This window comes from Euprymna scolopes, chromosome 9 (assembly GCF_053919585.1).
Source record: "Euprymna scolopes isolate OS-2025 chromosome 9, ASM5391958v1, whole genome shotgun sequence".
In the NCBI taxonomy this organism is placed as follows: domain Eukaryota; kingdom Metazoa; phylum Mollusca; class Cephalopoda; order Sepiida; family Sepiolidae; genus Euprymna; species Euprymna scolopes.
This window is the reverse complement of record NC_136490.1, coordinates 11,907,854-11,922,736: the sequence shown is the minus strand read 5'-3', so window position 1 is coordinate 11,922,736 and position 14,883 is coordinate 11,907,854. Positions and strand designations below refer to the sequence as shown.

Genomic DNA, 14,883 nt, shown 5'->3' with positions numbered 1-14,883 from the left:
AGTTAACTTTTTGCAGACTTCATTGTTGGCGACATGGTCCTGGTATAAGATGCCAAGGAGTCTTCTCGGGCATCTCATTTTTACGGCTTGACCTTCCTTTGTAGGTCTGCGTTCAATGTCCATGCCTCCCATACATAAAGCATGATTAGAATGAGTAGCGGGTTTAGTAGCTTCACATTGGTTCAGAGAGGGGTGTTTCTGCCTTTCCATATAGTTTTCAGTTAACTTAAATTGTAACTAATTTGCAAAACCTTATTAAAATACAATACATTGTATCTTCTCGATAATATATTCGTTTTTGTATTGATTTTTTAAATTATTATTGCGTCTGCTATATTTTTATTTTATGTTGCTCTTTGTCACCCCAGACAAAGCAAAGTACTGTGTGGAGTTTAGCAGCTCGATGTCTGTTCACATTACATTTGAACTTATGCGGATTAGTACAGTCAGAGAAGCAAGTAACAGGGAGAAAATTAGTCGGGATATGTACATCAAGTAAGCACACCTGCTATGTGTTTGTCAGAGCACATTCTATTGATGTATTTGTAGAACAGACACAAGAATAAGACATTACTGCGATGAGACAGAATTTGGAGCTTGTTAGATAATGCGGGATTTAGTAGATTTAGATTTTGTTTTAGACATTTTTAAAGACGAGAAACCAGTGATAGATGCACCAGCCTAGACGTGGCAACCATACTCCATGCATTCGAGAATTGTAACTTTGTAAAGATATAAGACACACTCTGGTTTAAGTAATTTTCTGGCACGGTAGAGAGAGCCGACTCTCATCTGGATAGGTATGTTTGTGTTAGAAGCTTGATGAAAGTTTGAAGCACACGTTCTATTCAACTGTATGCTGTCGGTATTTCGTGTTAAAATATTTACATTTGATCATAAAATAATAATGCTGTTCATCCCAAACTATCAGATGTATTTAGACAATTTCTTTTCAACAAATCTGAAATATGAATAGCAGAAACATAGCAAGTGTAAATCAAATAAAAATAAACGATGCAGCAGTTATTTTTAAAGCAATTAAGAAAATGAACCAAATTCCGTGTATAAATATTTAAATTTTTATTTTTACAATTTTCTTTTGTTAAAAAGGCACAAGACGGTGATGTCACCTTTGAGATCACTTCATTGTCAACCACAATTTAATTCGGCGGCTTCGATTTTGGTCAGGTTACAATAAAGAAATTATGAAATAGTTTGCAGAAGATTTTGTTTTGTCACTGTCCAAACTAAATGTATTTTTTATGATTATTTTTTTCTTTTGAAATTATTTTGCAAAGCAATTCTTCGTTTGTCCTTTCATTCAAATTGTTTTTTTCAATATGAAACAAAATGGCGGATGCTTGGTTGAGCTGTTTGAATAGAAAGAGAAGAATAGGGAGAGAAAAAAAGAAAGGGGAACAAAATAGCGGACATTTTGGCTCGAATCAATTTAGTTATGCTCTGCTTCGATTCTATCAGCAGAAAACTTCAGGGGTCTTTCCGTTTAATACTCGATAATTATAGAAATCCGTTTGATACAATTTCCCTAACGCTGATTAATCTTAAACAAAAGGGGAGGTAATGCCTGAGAGAATGATTTTAGAACTCAACTGGTACTACATTATCTTTCTTCTCAAATTCGGTTGTAGTTCCTGTGGCATGATGAAAAAACACATCTTTAATGGAAATGCCTGGGAGTGTGATATAACGATCAAACGAATAGATACTACAGGGAAACTATCACATGGTGAAGATTAAACGGAAAAGACGCCTTTCTTTTCATATAATTTTGAAATGCATTTTCTTTTGCAATATTTAGATTAATTTTTGTTTTTCTTCATTTGTAAGAATTATTAAATAATGTTTATTTTTACATTCGACTCGTTTTCAATTCATTTGGTTCACAGAATTATTGCGCATTTCAATTTTATCATAAACGATTAGAATGTGCAGGGTGAATTAATATTTGGCCAAAATATTCAATTTATATACGAATTTATAAATATATATATATATAAGATATTCAGTGTAAAATAATTGATAATTTCTACACGTTAATTGTTATACGATTAAAGAAAACGTAGCTTCATACGAATTAATTTTCTCGTCTATTTTTTTTTTTGCATTTCGTTTTGCGTTAATTCGAAAAACATGGCAAATTCCAAAATATTCGAATACAAAACACGCACAACCAAAGAAGACCGGGACTGATACACTGAAATAAGGAAAAATAAGAAAATAGTCCCAAATAACCGTTGCACATATATGAACAATTCGTATATGAAACTGATACAGTAACGTGTAAAAAACGACACCTTTCAAATATCTTATTAAAATGGATATTATGTATAACATCTGTCATTTTTAAGGCACAGTATTTATGATTCCGATTCATTTCTAGTCAATCGGTTTGTTTTAACGTAAAATACCACAGTGAAGGCCAAAATGGATTTATAAAATATCTTAAAATAATCAAAATATTAAAATGTAAAAAACATCTTAGAATACTAAAAAATATTTTGAAAATATAACCAACTATTTTCTTATTGTAATTTCTCTTTGGATCTGTATATTTAAAATATAAAAATATACATTATATTTACCTGGGGAAAAATATGGCAATTTTTTAGCTTTCCCCCGTCAAAAATATAGTCAATGATTGTTTACGACGACAGCTATTCATAGCAGTTTATTGCATTTCATTCCACTGAATTACAGCGGAACAATTGTTATCGTTTTTCACTTGAAATATCCATTCGTATATTTTGATATTCTCTATAGGCAGTTTTGTTACATGTTAATATCTCAATAAGGTGATTTTTTGATGATCATAATAACATTAATAATCATAATTGTAGCCATGGTGTGCAAAAAAAGTCGTCTTAGCTCGTCGAGGTAATCGAGGGTGCCATTATTGGTTTTATCTGACCATCAACTTTATCTTTCACGAGTTTCGTTCCTTTTACTCGCTTCCATTTCATCCGACGATTTTGAAACCAAACTTTGACCTGCGAAAGAGAAAAAAATGGAAATTGTAAAAAAAAATAATTCTAAGCAAATATTCAAACAGACAAATAGTGGCGAAACTTACCTGGAACTAATTGGAAAAAAAACATGACTTTTATACACAATAGTGGACGCCCCCCCCCCGATTCGGACGCAATGATTGTATAGCTTCAGTTTCCTGAATGTAAATTTACTCAAACTTTTGCACTTATCAGAAGTTGCACAATGACAAGCTGAACGTAATAATAATAATAATAATAATAATAATAATAATGATAATAATAATAATGATCTAGTATACATACACACACATATATATATATATGATGAAAATAATGGAAATAGCATTCGACAATATAGAGAAATAAAAGGAAACAAACCGTGTTATGTGTTCAACGTTTTCGTCTTTATTTTATCCAGAGGAAGTCTCGAAATAAAGCCGAAACGTTGATGAACACATAACACGGGTTGTTCCTTTTCATTTCTCCACACACACACGTATATATATATATATATATATATATACACACACACACACTAGTAGGCCGCCCAGCCGTGCCTCGTAGTAAAATACGCTCCAATTTGATAGTATAAGTTATTAAGATTACGTATTTATTACTATAGAGACAAACCTATCGATTATTAAATTGAACATAATATATAGTCTAGAGATCAAAACTAAAAAATAATATATATGCATATGACTTGGGGGTCATCAGCTAGAACCTAATCCAAAACATACAACTCTCCACTCTTATTCTTTAGTTTCTGAGCCACGCTCTTTCGCACACACACATTATATATATATATATATATATATATATATATATATATATATATATAAGGTAGTATGTTTTCATTAAGATGGACATTGTTGAACAGCACGGAATTTTTCTACTTAATCATCTTTTTTTGTAATTTCTCCATTTTTTTAATAGTCGTTCTAATATCTCAATCGAATTTTTTTAAGTTTCATAGTTGTTTTCGTCAATCTGTTTTTTGTTTGCAAGTACTTTCAACTGATTTTATTCAGTCAACTTCAGTTTTTGATTAAAATTTTTTGTTTAAAAATCTGGCTGCTTTTATATGCTTCAGTTCAAATCATTTAAATTATTTAAAATATTGAAACGTCTCGTGTGTAAAAAGAAATGGTTTTAAATTATTAAGAACATGGTTAAACTCAATGTACAATGATTTAAAAGTGTGATGCACAAAATGGTATGAAAGTTAGCAGTTTTTTAAAAATAAATTTATAAATTTACATTACAACATATACATAGATATACATATGTATTTATATGTGCACATATGCATACATATATATGCATATCTATTGGATGGTTACGTACTCAGGCATTTAAAATGCTTATACTGCTTTCAAAATTTACATCGTCAATTTTTGACTGTTTAGCCCTCATATACAGTATTTTTTGACTTTCTACGTTTGGATCGACATGAATAATTTTTGTGTTTTCAACTAGGGTTTTTTTTTAAATTGGGAATGTGGGCAGACATTTTGTTTTAAGTGTTGGCATATCAAGCTTGTTAATCGCCTGGACAATGTGTTGGTCGTGTGTTTAATATAGCTGTTGTTATTTTTCTATTGTTAGGGATGCTTTCTCCAAAGGGGCATTTGAATTGGTAGACTACATTGGTTTCATCAACTGATTTTGTTGTCTTTTTTTCATTAATAAGGTTAGTAGTTATTAATTTCTTGTAGTAAATGATAAATCTGATCTTATTATTATTGACTGGGGATATATATATCGATATATTATATTTCTTAGTACCTTTTAATTTGATTTAAAGTTCGACCGGGATATTAAAACGACCATACGAAAATGGAAAATTACCCCTCCCCCCCCCAAAAAAAAAAGAAGAATCCAAGATACAAGATAACATATATACCTTTTTTATTATGATCTCAACTAAAACGTCACGTTCTATCTTGGATCGTTACATTGTTATGTACGCAAAGCAATCATATGTATTTTATACAAGTTCTTCGAATTCACCAATGACTTCAGGCTTGATGACGATAAATCGATAGAGATTGAAGAATCTAAAACCTACATGTTCTAATTTTACAGAAATAAGCTGATCTAAGGAAACAAAGGATGGATAAAATAAATAAAAGAAGAAAAAAATGTCGGTGTCCTTTTGTTATTGCTTGCACTCTAAATTAATTAAATTGTGGATATATAAATGGAAATATTTTTTGTATTGTTGGTTCAAAAATCGTTCAGGTACCCCAATTATTTAACTTAAATTATTTTGGCCAACGAGAAAACGAACTTTTTTTTTTTTTTGCTGAATTTAAATATATCTAATTCTACAAACGTAGTTGAAAATAAAACTGGATATCAATATCTTTCTGCTTAGGCAGCTCAAGCTATCGAACATGGATCTAGTAGAATGTCCTTAGTCTTCCAGATAATATTAGTAACAGATTAATCATATTTTATAAACAGTTTTCGTGTATCTGTATTCATGACATTAGGAACTTATTTATCTAGTTTTAACACTGAATATATTCCTTTAATTGTAACTAATGTACTTTGCTTTAACCCTTTATTTGTCATGTTTTTGACATCCTTCTTACGCGTTTCCCAAACAAAATGCCTTTGTAATGTGTATATTCATGAACAAATATAACCATTTCTTCATCATAATATTTTTTTTCAATTTTTATTGCAACCTCATGGGTAAACCTAAAAAAACTCAACACACAAAATGGCGATGCCCTCTTCGAAAAGAGCTTGAACAATGTCGTCGCTAGAACATTCAACTATATATTTTTTTTTTTTACACAGTGATCACCACTTATCAAGGCCCGGACCGGAAGCCACTCAGGGATAATGGTTATTGCAAGTACATTACGTTAGTGTGGAGATTTGATGAAGTGTTTACTTAAGGGGGCGGTTCATTAGGAATTAAGGGGGCGGTTCATTAATATTAAAGATACGCATAGTATTATTGACCTATCGTTCAATTATGGAAATGTCAGAAATGTATAATTATAGCATTTGATAGTATATAACACATACAAACTTTTAATGTTATTGCTTGTTTTAATAATAATAAATGCCCGAAAAAATATGGAGAACGGATGAAGAGAGAGAGAGAGAGAGAGAGAGAGAGAGAGAGAGAGAGAGAGAGAGAGAGAGAGAGAGAGATGACGATGTTATTTTCTTACCTGTCGTTCTGTTAAACTCAAAGCAACTGCAATTTCATAGCGTCGTAATCTTGTCAAATAATTTTGTCGTGAGAATTCCGTTTCCAATTCTTTAATTTGGTTTTTCGTAAATGCTGTCCGTTCTTTTCGAGGTTTGACGTTAAAGTTCAATTTGAATGAATCAGAAGCCGATTCGTCTGCAAAGAGAATAAAGAAAATATATTTATCATACAAACATTTCAAGAATTTATATTCGAAAACAAAAACATGATTTCTGACTGATAAAAATGTCACTTTATATAAAACCGTTACTTCCCAATTTGACTGGCCGTTTTATCTGAATTCTAATCCGCAGATTATATCAACATACATTATCCATTTATTAATTTTACAAGATTCTATCACCACCGAATCAGAAAAATCCATTTTTATTATGTGGACATATATATATATATATATATATATATATATATATATATATATATATATATATATGTTTTTTTAGCTATGACACATTATTGAAAATTCGAATATGTTTTCTCTGTTATAATGAAGCTTGAAAAATCGCCATGATTAGTTATGGTCAAAATATTGAAGAGCGAGTCTATATTTTCTGTATATTCATGTACGTGTATATATATATCGGCTATAGTATATATATATATATATATATATATATATATATATATATATATATATATATATATATATATATCTCGGCTAGTGTATATATATATATGTATATATATTGTGTGTATCGTCTAGTGTGTGTATTTTAAATGTATGCAAGAATTCTTACATGAAACGATTGACGTGGACGTATCGAAACAGTTGTAGGCAAAATAGTCCGTTTCAACAGTTCTAGATAAACACAACACAAAACTGCCTTATTTATTCTCGCGATTCCGATTCGCATCTTCAGAGATTACGTTTTTGCATCTTGACCGTCTCGGAAGAAGCCGCTCCCCGCATGAAGACAAACTCCCTCTTGAGTCGTCCGTTTTCCCAGTGCCCAGGGTGATGAAAACAAAGGAGTGCTACGACTTTGTACCCTTCTATCACTGGCCCCCTCTCCCACCGACCTGAACCCGCTAAACCACTTTGTTTGGCCATACATCAGGAACATCACCAACATAACCTCCCACAACAACAAAGCCAGCCTGATCGCCTCCATCCGTCGAGTATTCGCAGAGCTCCCGCCGGCGTTTGTGCAAAAGGCATGCTCCCAGTACCGTATCTGTATCGAGGCGGTGATTGGGGCTGCAGGCGGCTACATTGAATAGACATCAGCTCTACTGCATAATCAAGTTACCTGAATGTTTTTTTTTTCAATAAATATTTCAAAATAAAGTTGTAGTGTTGTTTTCTTTAGGGCAACACTTTTCTTGTTCAACCCTGTATTGTATGCGATAAACAGTCCGAAAGTGAGCGTAGTTTTATGCTGTGTGTGACAAGCGGAGGTTTCTATGTTTTTATCGAAACGACAAAGTGAAGGAAGTTATATAGTACTTTAGTAAAATCATTATGAAAGTGTTTGAACAACGCAATCTTTAAACAGTCACGCGAATCTGAGTAGCTAATCAAAGTGCTGGAAGCCAAAACCCGAAATAAAATGAGCATTCATTATTTACATACGGAATGAGCATTAAATGACTTAATAAAAATAATCACGGACGCGTATAGTAATTGGACCATATGAAATATTTCGTAACGGTGTAGAATGGGACAACGACTGAGGAAGTGTTTTGCAACAATCTAAGTCTGACTTTTTTGGGAAAGTTGTTCTCAAAATTATAATGGTCGAAAAATCCGCATCTGGTAGTGAAAGGTAATATCACTATAGTGAATACGTATGTGGCGCTGTGCTTTTTTAGTGTTATATTTTTCTCAAGAAAAAAAAAACCGTGTCTATTTTATAGAGATAATAATAATAATAATAATAATAATAATAATAATAATAATAATAATATCAATAATAATATCAATAATAATAATCTATATATCTATAAAAGTGAAATTGTCTGTGTGTGAAAATTTCCCTACCAAACTACTCTTTGGCTGCAAAGAGGTCAGAGTTGAAATTTTTGCAGACTCTACCAAACTCCTCCGTCAATTTTGGGCCTATACATTTGAAATTTTAGCTTTGTACGACAGCTAAGTCTATCTCGGTTCAAAATGTTGAGATCCAGCAACAAGCAAGAGCAAGATAGCCAGCAACAAGTTAAACTGCAGACCAGCTTAATGCGGGTAATGATATCCCGCTTTATGGTTTTTAAATCAGATTTGCTTCTCCTAGAAAGTTTGCCTTCACCACGGCTTATGGGAGCCCTCTCCACACCAACACACATACATACACACAACCACACACGGTGCTAGTTGGCCGTTGAACCCGAAAAAGCGTTCATTCGCTCTTTGGAAGATCTTGTTTTTAATCCTTTAGGAAGACTAGCCACCCTCCTCACCAAACAAGTCTGGTGGGGGAACCAGTTTAGTCGCCCGTGACCCGACTATGAGGCAGGTAGTACTGGGTTATATGGTACCAGTAGCATATAACATGACCTGACATACATATGCACATAGTTATGAACAGTACATAGGGCCCGAGCAAAAAGCCAGGCTGAACTAATAATAATAATAATAGATCGTACGAGATTACCTTGTACTGTTACGTGCTGGTAAACGTACGAATTCAACAGCAAATGACAGAAATTGAAAACGAATAATATGAATTCATTGCTAGAGATTCTTTGGCAGCATAATATTTTCAGTAATATGTTTTAGATTGAGTTGATCATGCAATTAGCTATATAACGCAATTAAATGCTATATTCCCTACCTCTACTCCCACAAAAAACTTTTCACACTGGCATACTACCAGAAAGCAATGTTGACCGTAATTAACCCATATTTAAAAAAAAAAAAAATAAAACTTAGCCCCACCACCCTTACCAGCGTATATTCTTATAAATATAAATATTTTTATATTGAAATTATTTGAGATGAGTAATTTGTAGATTTATTATTTGCGGACTTATCCTCATCTTTATAATTGTTGTCATTGTTTCACCAGATTTCGGCTAACTCGTCCTTCGGCTTTCTTCAGGTGGTTAACTGCCGGAAACAGTTAAGGGACTCCGCATTCCTATAAACTTTAAGAAAAGAACATAACCACGCTCACTCTTATGTCATAGGATGATCAGGTTATGGGTAAAACATTCCGGCTCCGAAACTAGATCATAATTAGTTGTGGGTAAATAGATTATTGATTCAGATGAAACAAATGTTCGTTATTTCTATCTGTAAATGTCTAATTTCCCGTCGTAGAACTATACAGGTAAATCGGTCTCAACGGCTTTTATTAACAAACTGTTAGGACGATACAAAAGTATAATGTAAAAGGAGTAATTCTTTACTTCTTTAGGCAAAGTTGCCTCCCCTTGTCCGTAATCCTAAACTTTAAATTTTCGCGAGATCAACGACCGGAAGTAGAGAGTGGAGGGAAAACAGTCACTTTCAAAATGGAGTAAGAGCATCATTCTTGTTGTTCCAGTTAATTTACTTGGACTTCTAACTTTTCCTGCACTATTTTTGAATTGCCATTACGTGTGTGTGTCTCCATAATAAACATATATAGTTATGTAACAGCGAGTTATTTTCTTATTTATTCATAATTGTTCCATTCTTTCACCATGTTCTGCAAACACCCTGCGGTAAAATATTTTATGTTATATTGATCCTAACGCATGCAACTCTGTAGCACAAACAACATAATATTTAAGAACGAAAATATTTCAACAAAGTTAAAACGCGCAAAAGGTTTATCACGTTGACTTAGAATGATTGTTGCATGCCAACTTGATGATTGAACGTTATTAGATTTGTGCCCGATTATATAAGTTTTCATTAATCCCTGAATTTGCATCGAATAATACATAGTTCGCAGCACTTCGTCATAGATAAAAATTCATAATACATTCAAGCAGCTCAGCCTAGTAATACCCACGAAAAAGTGGAAAGGACAGATAAATAGCCGGAAATATAATAATAGCTCAACATTTTCATCTTCAATTCATCTTTTCTAGCATAGTATAGGTTTTTAAATAGGATAAATGAACCAGTTCGCACATCATACATGCTTCACTCGTGATACTGTTTATTTTCAGCGTGTCTGTTACTTATGACTTCACTTATAAACATTTCAATTTGAAGTAAACTTAACGCTTGTGACGTCATTTATAAATATTTTTATTTGTTTAAAAATTTGAAATAGCCTTCACGCCGTTTATTTTAACGTATTTTTATGGGTTTGGAACGTCTTCGAGTCGCCGTTCCTTCTGGAGTTTTTCATGTTGTATGAAGAAGCTGCGAAAACGATTAGGTTCTAGGGGGTTTGTTATTATTGGTTCCTGATCTTGTCAAAATAAAAGATTAAGACGGAAAAATAAAGGTGAAGAAACAGTAGGAGACCGAGAAGAATAAAAGAAGGAAAAGTGTAAAAGAAGAAAAAGAAGAGGAGAAGAATACGATTAAAGTAAGAAGAAACGAAAACCAAACTAGAAGAAACTAAAGAAAAAGTATATTGCTGCTGCTGCTGCTGCTAATAATAATAATAATAATAATAATAATAATAATAATAATAATAAAGTGGAGAAGCGGAGCAAATACACGGAATTGGCCAGAGAGCTGAGAGATATGGAAGATGAAGGCAGTCAAATAACAGAAATAATAATAGGAGCACTAGGAACAAACCTTCAAAAACGAATGGGAGAGATTGGAATTAGAGGGATGGATGAGAAGATAACATGGATAACAATAACGAAAACAACCGAAATATTAAGGAAATCCTTGAATTCAGAAACTAAGACACATGAGCCACGGGCACAAGCTGGATATATAAAAATTGCTACAGAGGTAAAACACAAAGAAACATCACACTGAAGCAAGAAAACTAAAATCTATAAGTGTAAGCTAAGCCATGACTCACCCACACCAAACCTTCTCCCCTATTAAACAGAGTGGATTGGCATCAACAAGCAACATACAGAGGAGGATAGAAAGACCGAGGAGAGAAAGCACTAATCAGACCTCCGCTCGATGAGTACATAGAGGACTGGAACCGTAGAGAGCCATATTTTCACCCAAATTCTAGTGAAGACCAATGCGCGCTGCCAACGAGAAATCAATTGTAAACGACTGTTGCGATAACCTAATTCATCTTCAAAGTGGTACTTGTGCATCTTTTGAACTAGACGTAACTCGGCGTTCGCTCGGCTTTCTCCAGAGCATCACGTAAATAGCCGGATTATACCGAGCGTCGCTGATGAAATAACGCTTCGTAAAAGAAAACAGTAAGATGTTAAATGTAGAAACATAAAAAAGGGAAAACGAACCGTAATTTTATTTTATTAACTGTGCGAACAAAAGGTTTATTTTCTTTTGTCAAATAAATGATTTTAAGCAAATGTTTACAAGAAAAGGTTCAAACGAACAAGTTTTTTTTAAAAAAAACGGGTTTGTTTGTATATTATTTAATTGGAATTCATTATTGAGATGAGTATTATTTATTAATTTATTTATAATATTTTATATTTATTATTATATCCTCATCTTTTCTTATTTGTTATGCGTCGTGAAATAACATTCAAGAAAGATGAGAATAATAGTCCGCAATAAATAAATCAATAAAGGTTTGTTAGTTTGTTTAAAAATATGATAGTTTAATTTTTTTAAGATGGAAAATTGGAAATTAACTTTCTTTTGTTTTCAAGTAATTTTTTCGTTATTTTTTGTTTATGACGGAAAATTGGAACAAACTTTTTTTTTTTAAAGACTCACTTGCTTTTCAGGAGTATTCGGGTTCTGATTACGATTATGGCTTTTTATCACTTATTCTTTGCAAATAGTTTTTAGTAACAAAGTTAAAACAAAGGTGGGTTGGTTAGGATTTTTTTTTTTTTGCCGAGATTTAGCAAATAAGGATCCAGTCCTGATTGCTGTTCACCGTCGACGCTTCACATTCGCACATTTCCAGCCATAGCCGTCGGTAATGCTCTCTCTTTTTGATAGGTAGCACATTGTGTTGTTTTTGCCAGTAGTTTCCGCTGTTGGCAAAAGTCAATTACGGCGTCCGGTGTGTGTAGCTGTCAACTCAAGACGGTCAAATCCATGTTTTGATCTTCTCTTCCTGACTTTCATGTAAGACATGGTGGCTTTTTAGTTGAACATTTTTTTCACCTTATCCAATTCCTCGTCTACTGCTCGAAAGTAGCACTCGGGCGCAGGCATTATGATTGGCTGATCGCCATGAAATGTCAGACAGAAGCTAAACCTGAACTATTGACGACATATTCTGGGGAAAGCCGAGCGAACGCCGAGTTACATCTTGTTCAAAAGAAGGGCTGGTATCTTTAAAAGTTATAGAAAGAGGTCGGGAGTACTGGAAATCTGGGAAGGCTTGTTACTTGGACTCCAGAGAACACCACAGGTTTTTCTTAAAGAGAATCTTTGATGATGGCCTGTGTAACAAGTCCTAGTGAATGATTGTAATATGAAGACGCTGAAGGGTAGGAATGTTATGGAGAAAAATCAAGAAAAGAAAGAATAAAAAGAAAGTAGATGAAATATAAGAAAAATGAGGAACGAATGAAAACACAGAAAACAATACAAAGTAGATAAAGACGACAATTAGTGGCAAACAGAAAACGAAACAAAAGAATAAAAAGGAACTAGAAACCGAATAAAACGAAACAAAAGAATAAAAAAGCAACTAGAAAACGAAACAATTAAAAAGGAACTAGAAAACGAAACAATTAAAAAGGAACTAGAAAACGAAACAATAAAAAAGGAACTAGAAAACGAAACAATAAAAAAGGAACTAGAAAACGAAACAATAAAAAAGGAACTAGAAACCGAATAAAACGAAACAAAAGTACAAGGAATGAAAAACGAAACAAACATGAACACAATTGTACGAATGAAAGAAAAAATAAACGGAAACAAAAACAAATATTAAAAAAAGAAAACAAAAACAGAAAAATGAAACAATAATTGATATTCTTAAGATTCTACTGCAGATGGTAATGATGAACCAGTGAATAACGACACTGTCTGACAACTTGAGAGTTCCAAGTTTGATTCCAATTCGTTCAACAAAAAAAAAAAAAAAAAAAAAAAAACGCATTCACTTAGGATGTTGACATGGTCCTTCACGTAAGTTCCCGATGTCTTTCTAGAAAAAAATTCTGACTGGAAAAATATCGGAGAAACCAATGCCAACAATAGAATCTTCTGATTCATACAATATAATGAGTTGATGATTTAAAATACTTGTTCAGTCTTAAGCTTAAAAAAAACATAAAATCTATTTCAAGGTTATTTCACAATCGACCAACGAAGATAAGAGAAAAAAAGAAAAGTACATAATTAAATAATAGAACCACGGAAAGGTTGCGCCGAGCGAAAATTTAGTGAGAGAATTAGCAAACACTGGCGGAGGGGGCACCCGGCTTTGCCTGGTCGTAAAATATGATATTTTAGTTTGTTCAGATTTCGTATATATTATTAAAGAGTCGTGATTTCAAAAGTAAAATAAAAAAGTATTTGGATGCAATCAGCTGGAATCGGAACCGAAACTGTAGATGAATTTACAAAATGTTTAACGTTTTTTTCAATTTAGACCCAGTTTTGACCATTTAAAAACAATTTTAACCAGCTAAAGATCCATCAAAATCGGTTGTCTACGTTTCATTATTTACCGCCGTCCTTAGATAGGTCCGTAAAAAAAAAAATCCAATCATTTGAGGCGCCTGGCGCCGTTCTGCGACGTTTTAGTATCAGAGGAGATAGAGTTTGAAAATATGGAGATAGACCGACAGAATTAAAGCCGTTTATATGGCAGATTACTTCTGGTACACCCACCCTCTCACATTTAGACATTTTTGAATAAATTAAGGAAATTGCGAGAATAAATTCAAACATTGAGAGCATTTTTATATCTATAATAAAAATATTTTTATTAAAAATATTTTTATAATAATGAAAAGAAAACTTGTAAAATGTCACCTTCCTATTCATCATTAGATTGTTTAAGACGATGTACGTGGCGTTGCTCGGTATTAAACGTAGCGTTAAATTCCTTTAAGAAAATGAACTAAAAAAAATGGAAAGAAATTGAGACATATGTATGCGAGTATTGTTTCTCTAACCAATTCACTTTTTGTAAGTAAAAACAAAAAATACTCCAGCTTAGATCGAAACCAACACCTAAAGAGAATGATTCAAGTACGATAACCATTAGCCCATCTTGACACGCTTAAAGTGTTTTCAAACCTTATTTTAACATATTGTAACCACTACGCGCATGCGCAGTCGTGAAACAGTTGACAACGATAAAAATGTGATAACTCCCACATACCAATTTTTTCGATTTGTACACCTTAGCAGCCCTTTTTCCGGATTAAATCTGATTAAAAAAATTCCTACACGTCTGAGTACCCTACATACCGAATTTCAAGTATGTAGACCAAAATTCGTTGAGTATATAGGTTGAGAAGTGTCCTGAAACGCACACATTTTCACTTTTATAGGCATATAGATTATGATAATCTTAATAATCTTATAGCCTTAATCAGCTCATTAAGTAAACTTCATTCGAATTGAGAGAGTTGTTACATCGGCTGTATTTTATGTTCGAAGTGGACGCA

General features: G+C 32.8%; 1 protein-coding gene across 1 annotated transcript in view; it reads right to left on the bottom strand.

The window, feature by feature from the left end:
* Positions 1 to 1,063: 1,063 nt before the first annotated feature.
* LOC145284432 (uncharacterized) overlaps positions 1,064 to 14,883 on the bottom strand; it is a 128,312-nt gene continuing 114,492 nt past the window's right edge. Inside the window, exons 2-3 of the mRNA XM_080133241.1 lie at positions 6,203 to 6,378; positions 1,064 to 3,008 (exon numbers count right to left, since the gene is read on the bottom strand). Of these exons, the coding sequence (XP_079989367.1) occupies positions 2,883 to 3,008; positions 6,203 to 6,378 (302 nt within the window). The 3' untranslated portion in view covers positions 1,064 to 2,882. The remainder of the gene's footprint in view (positions 3,009 to 6,202; positions 6,379 to 14,883) is intronic.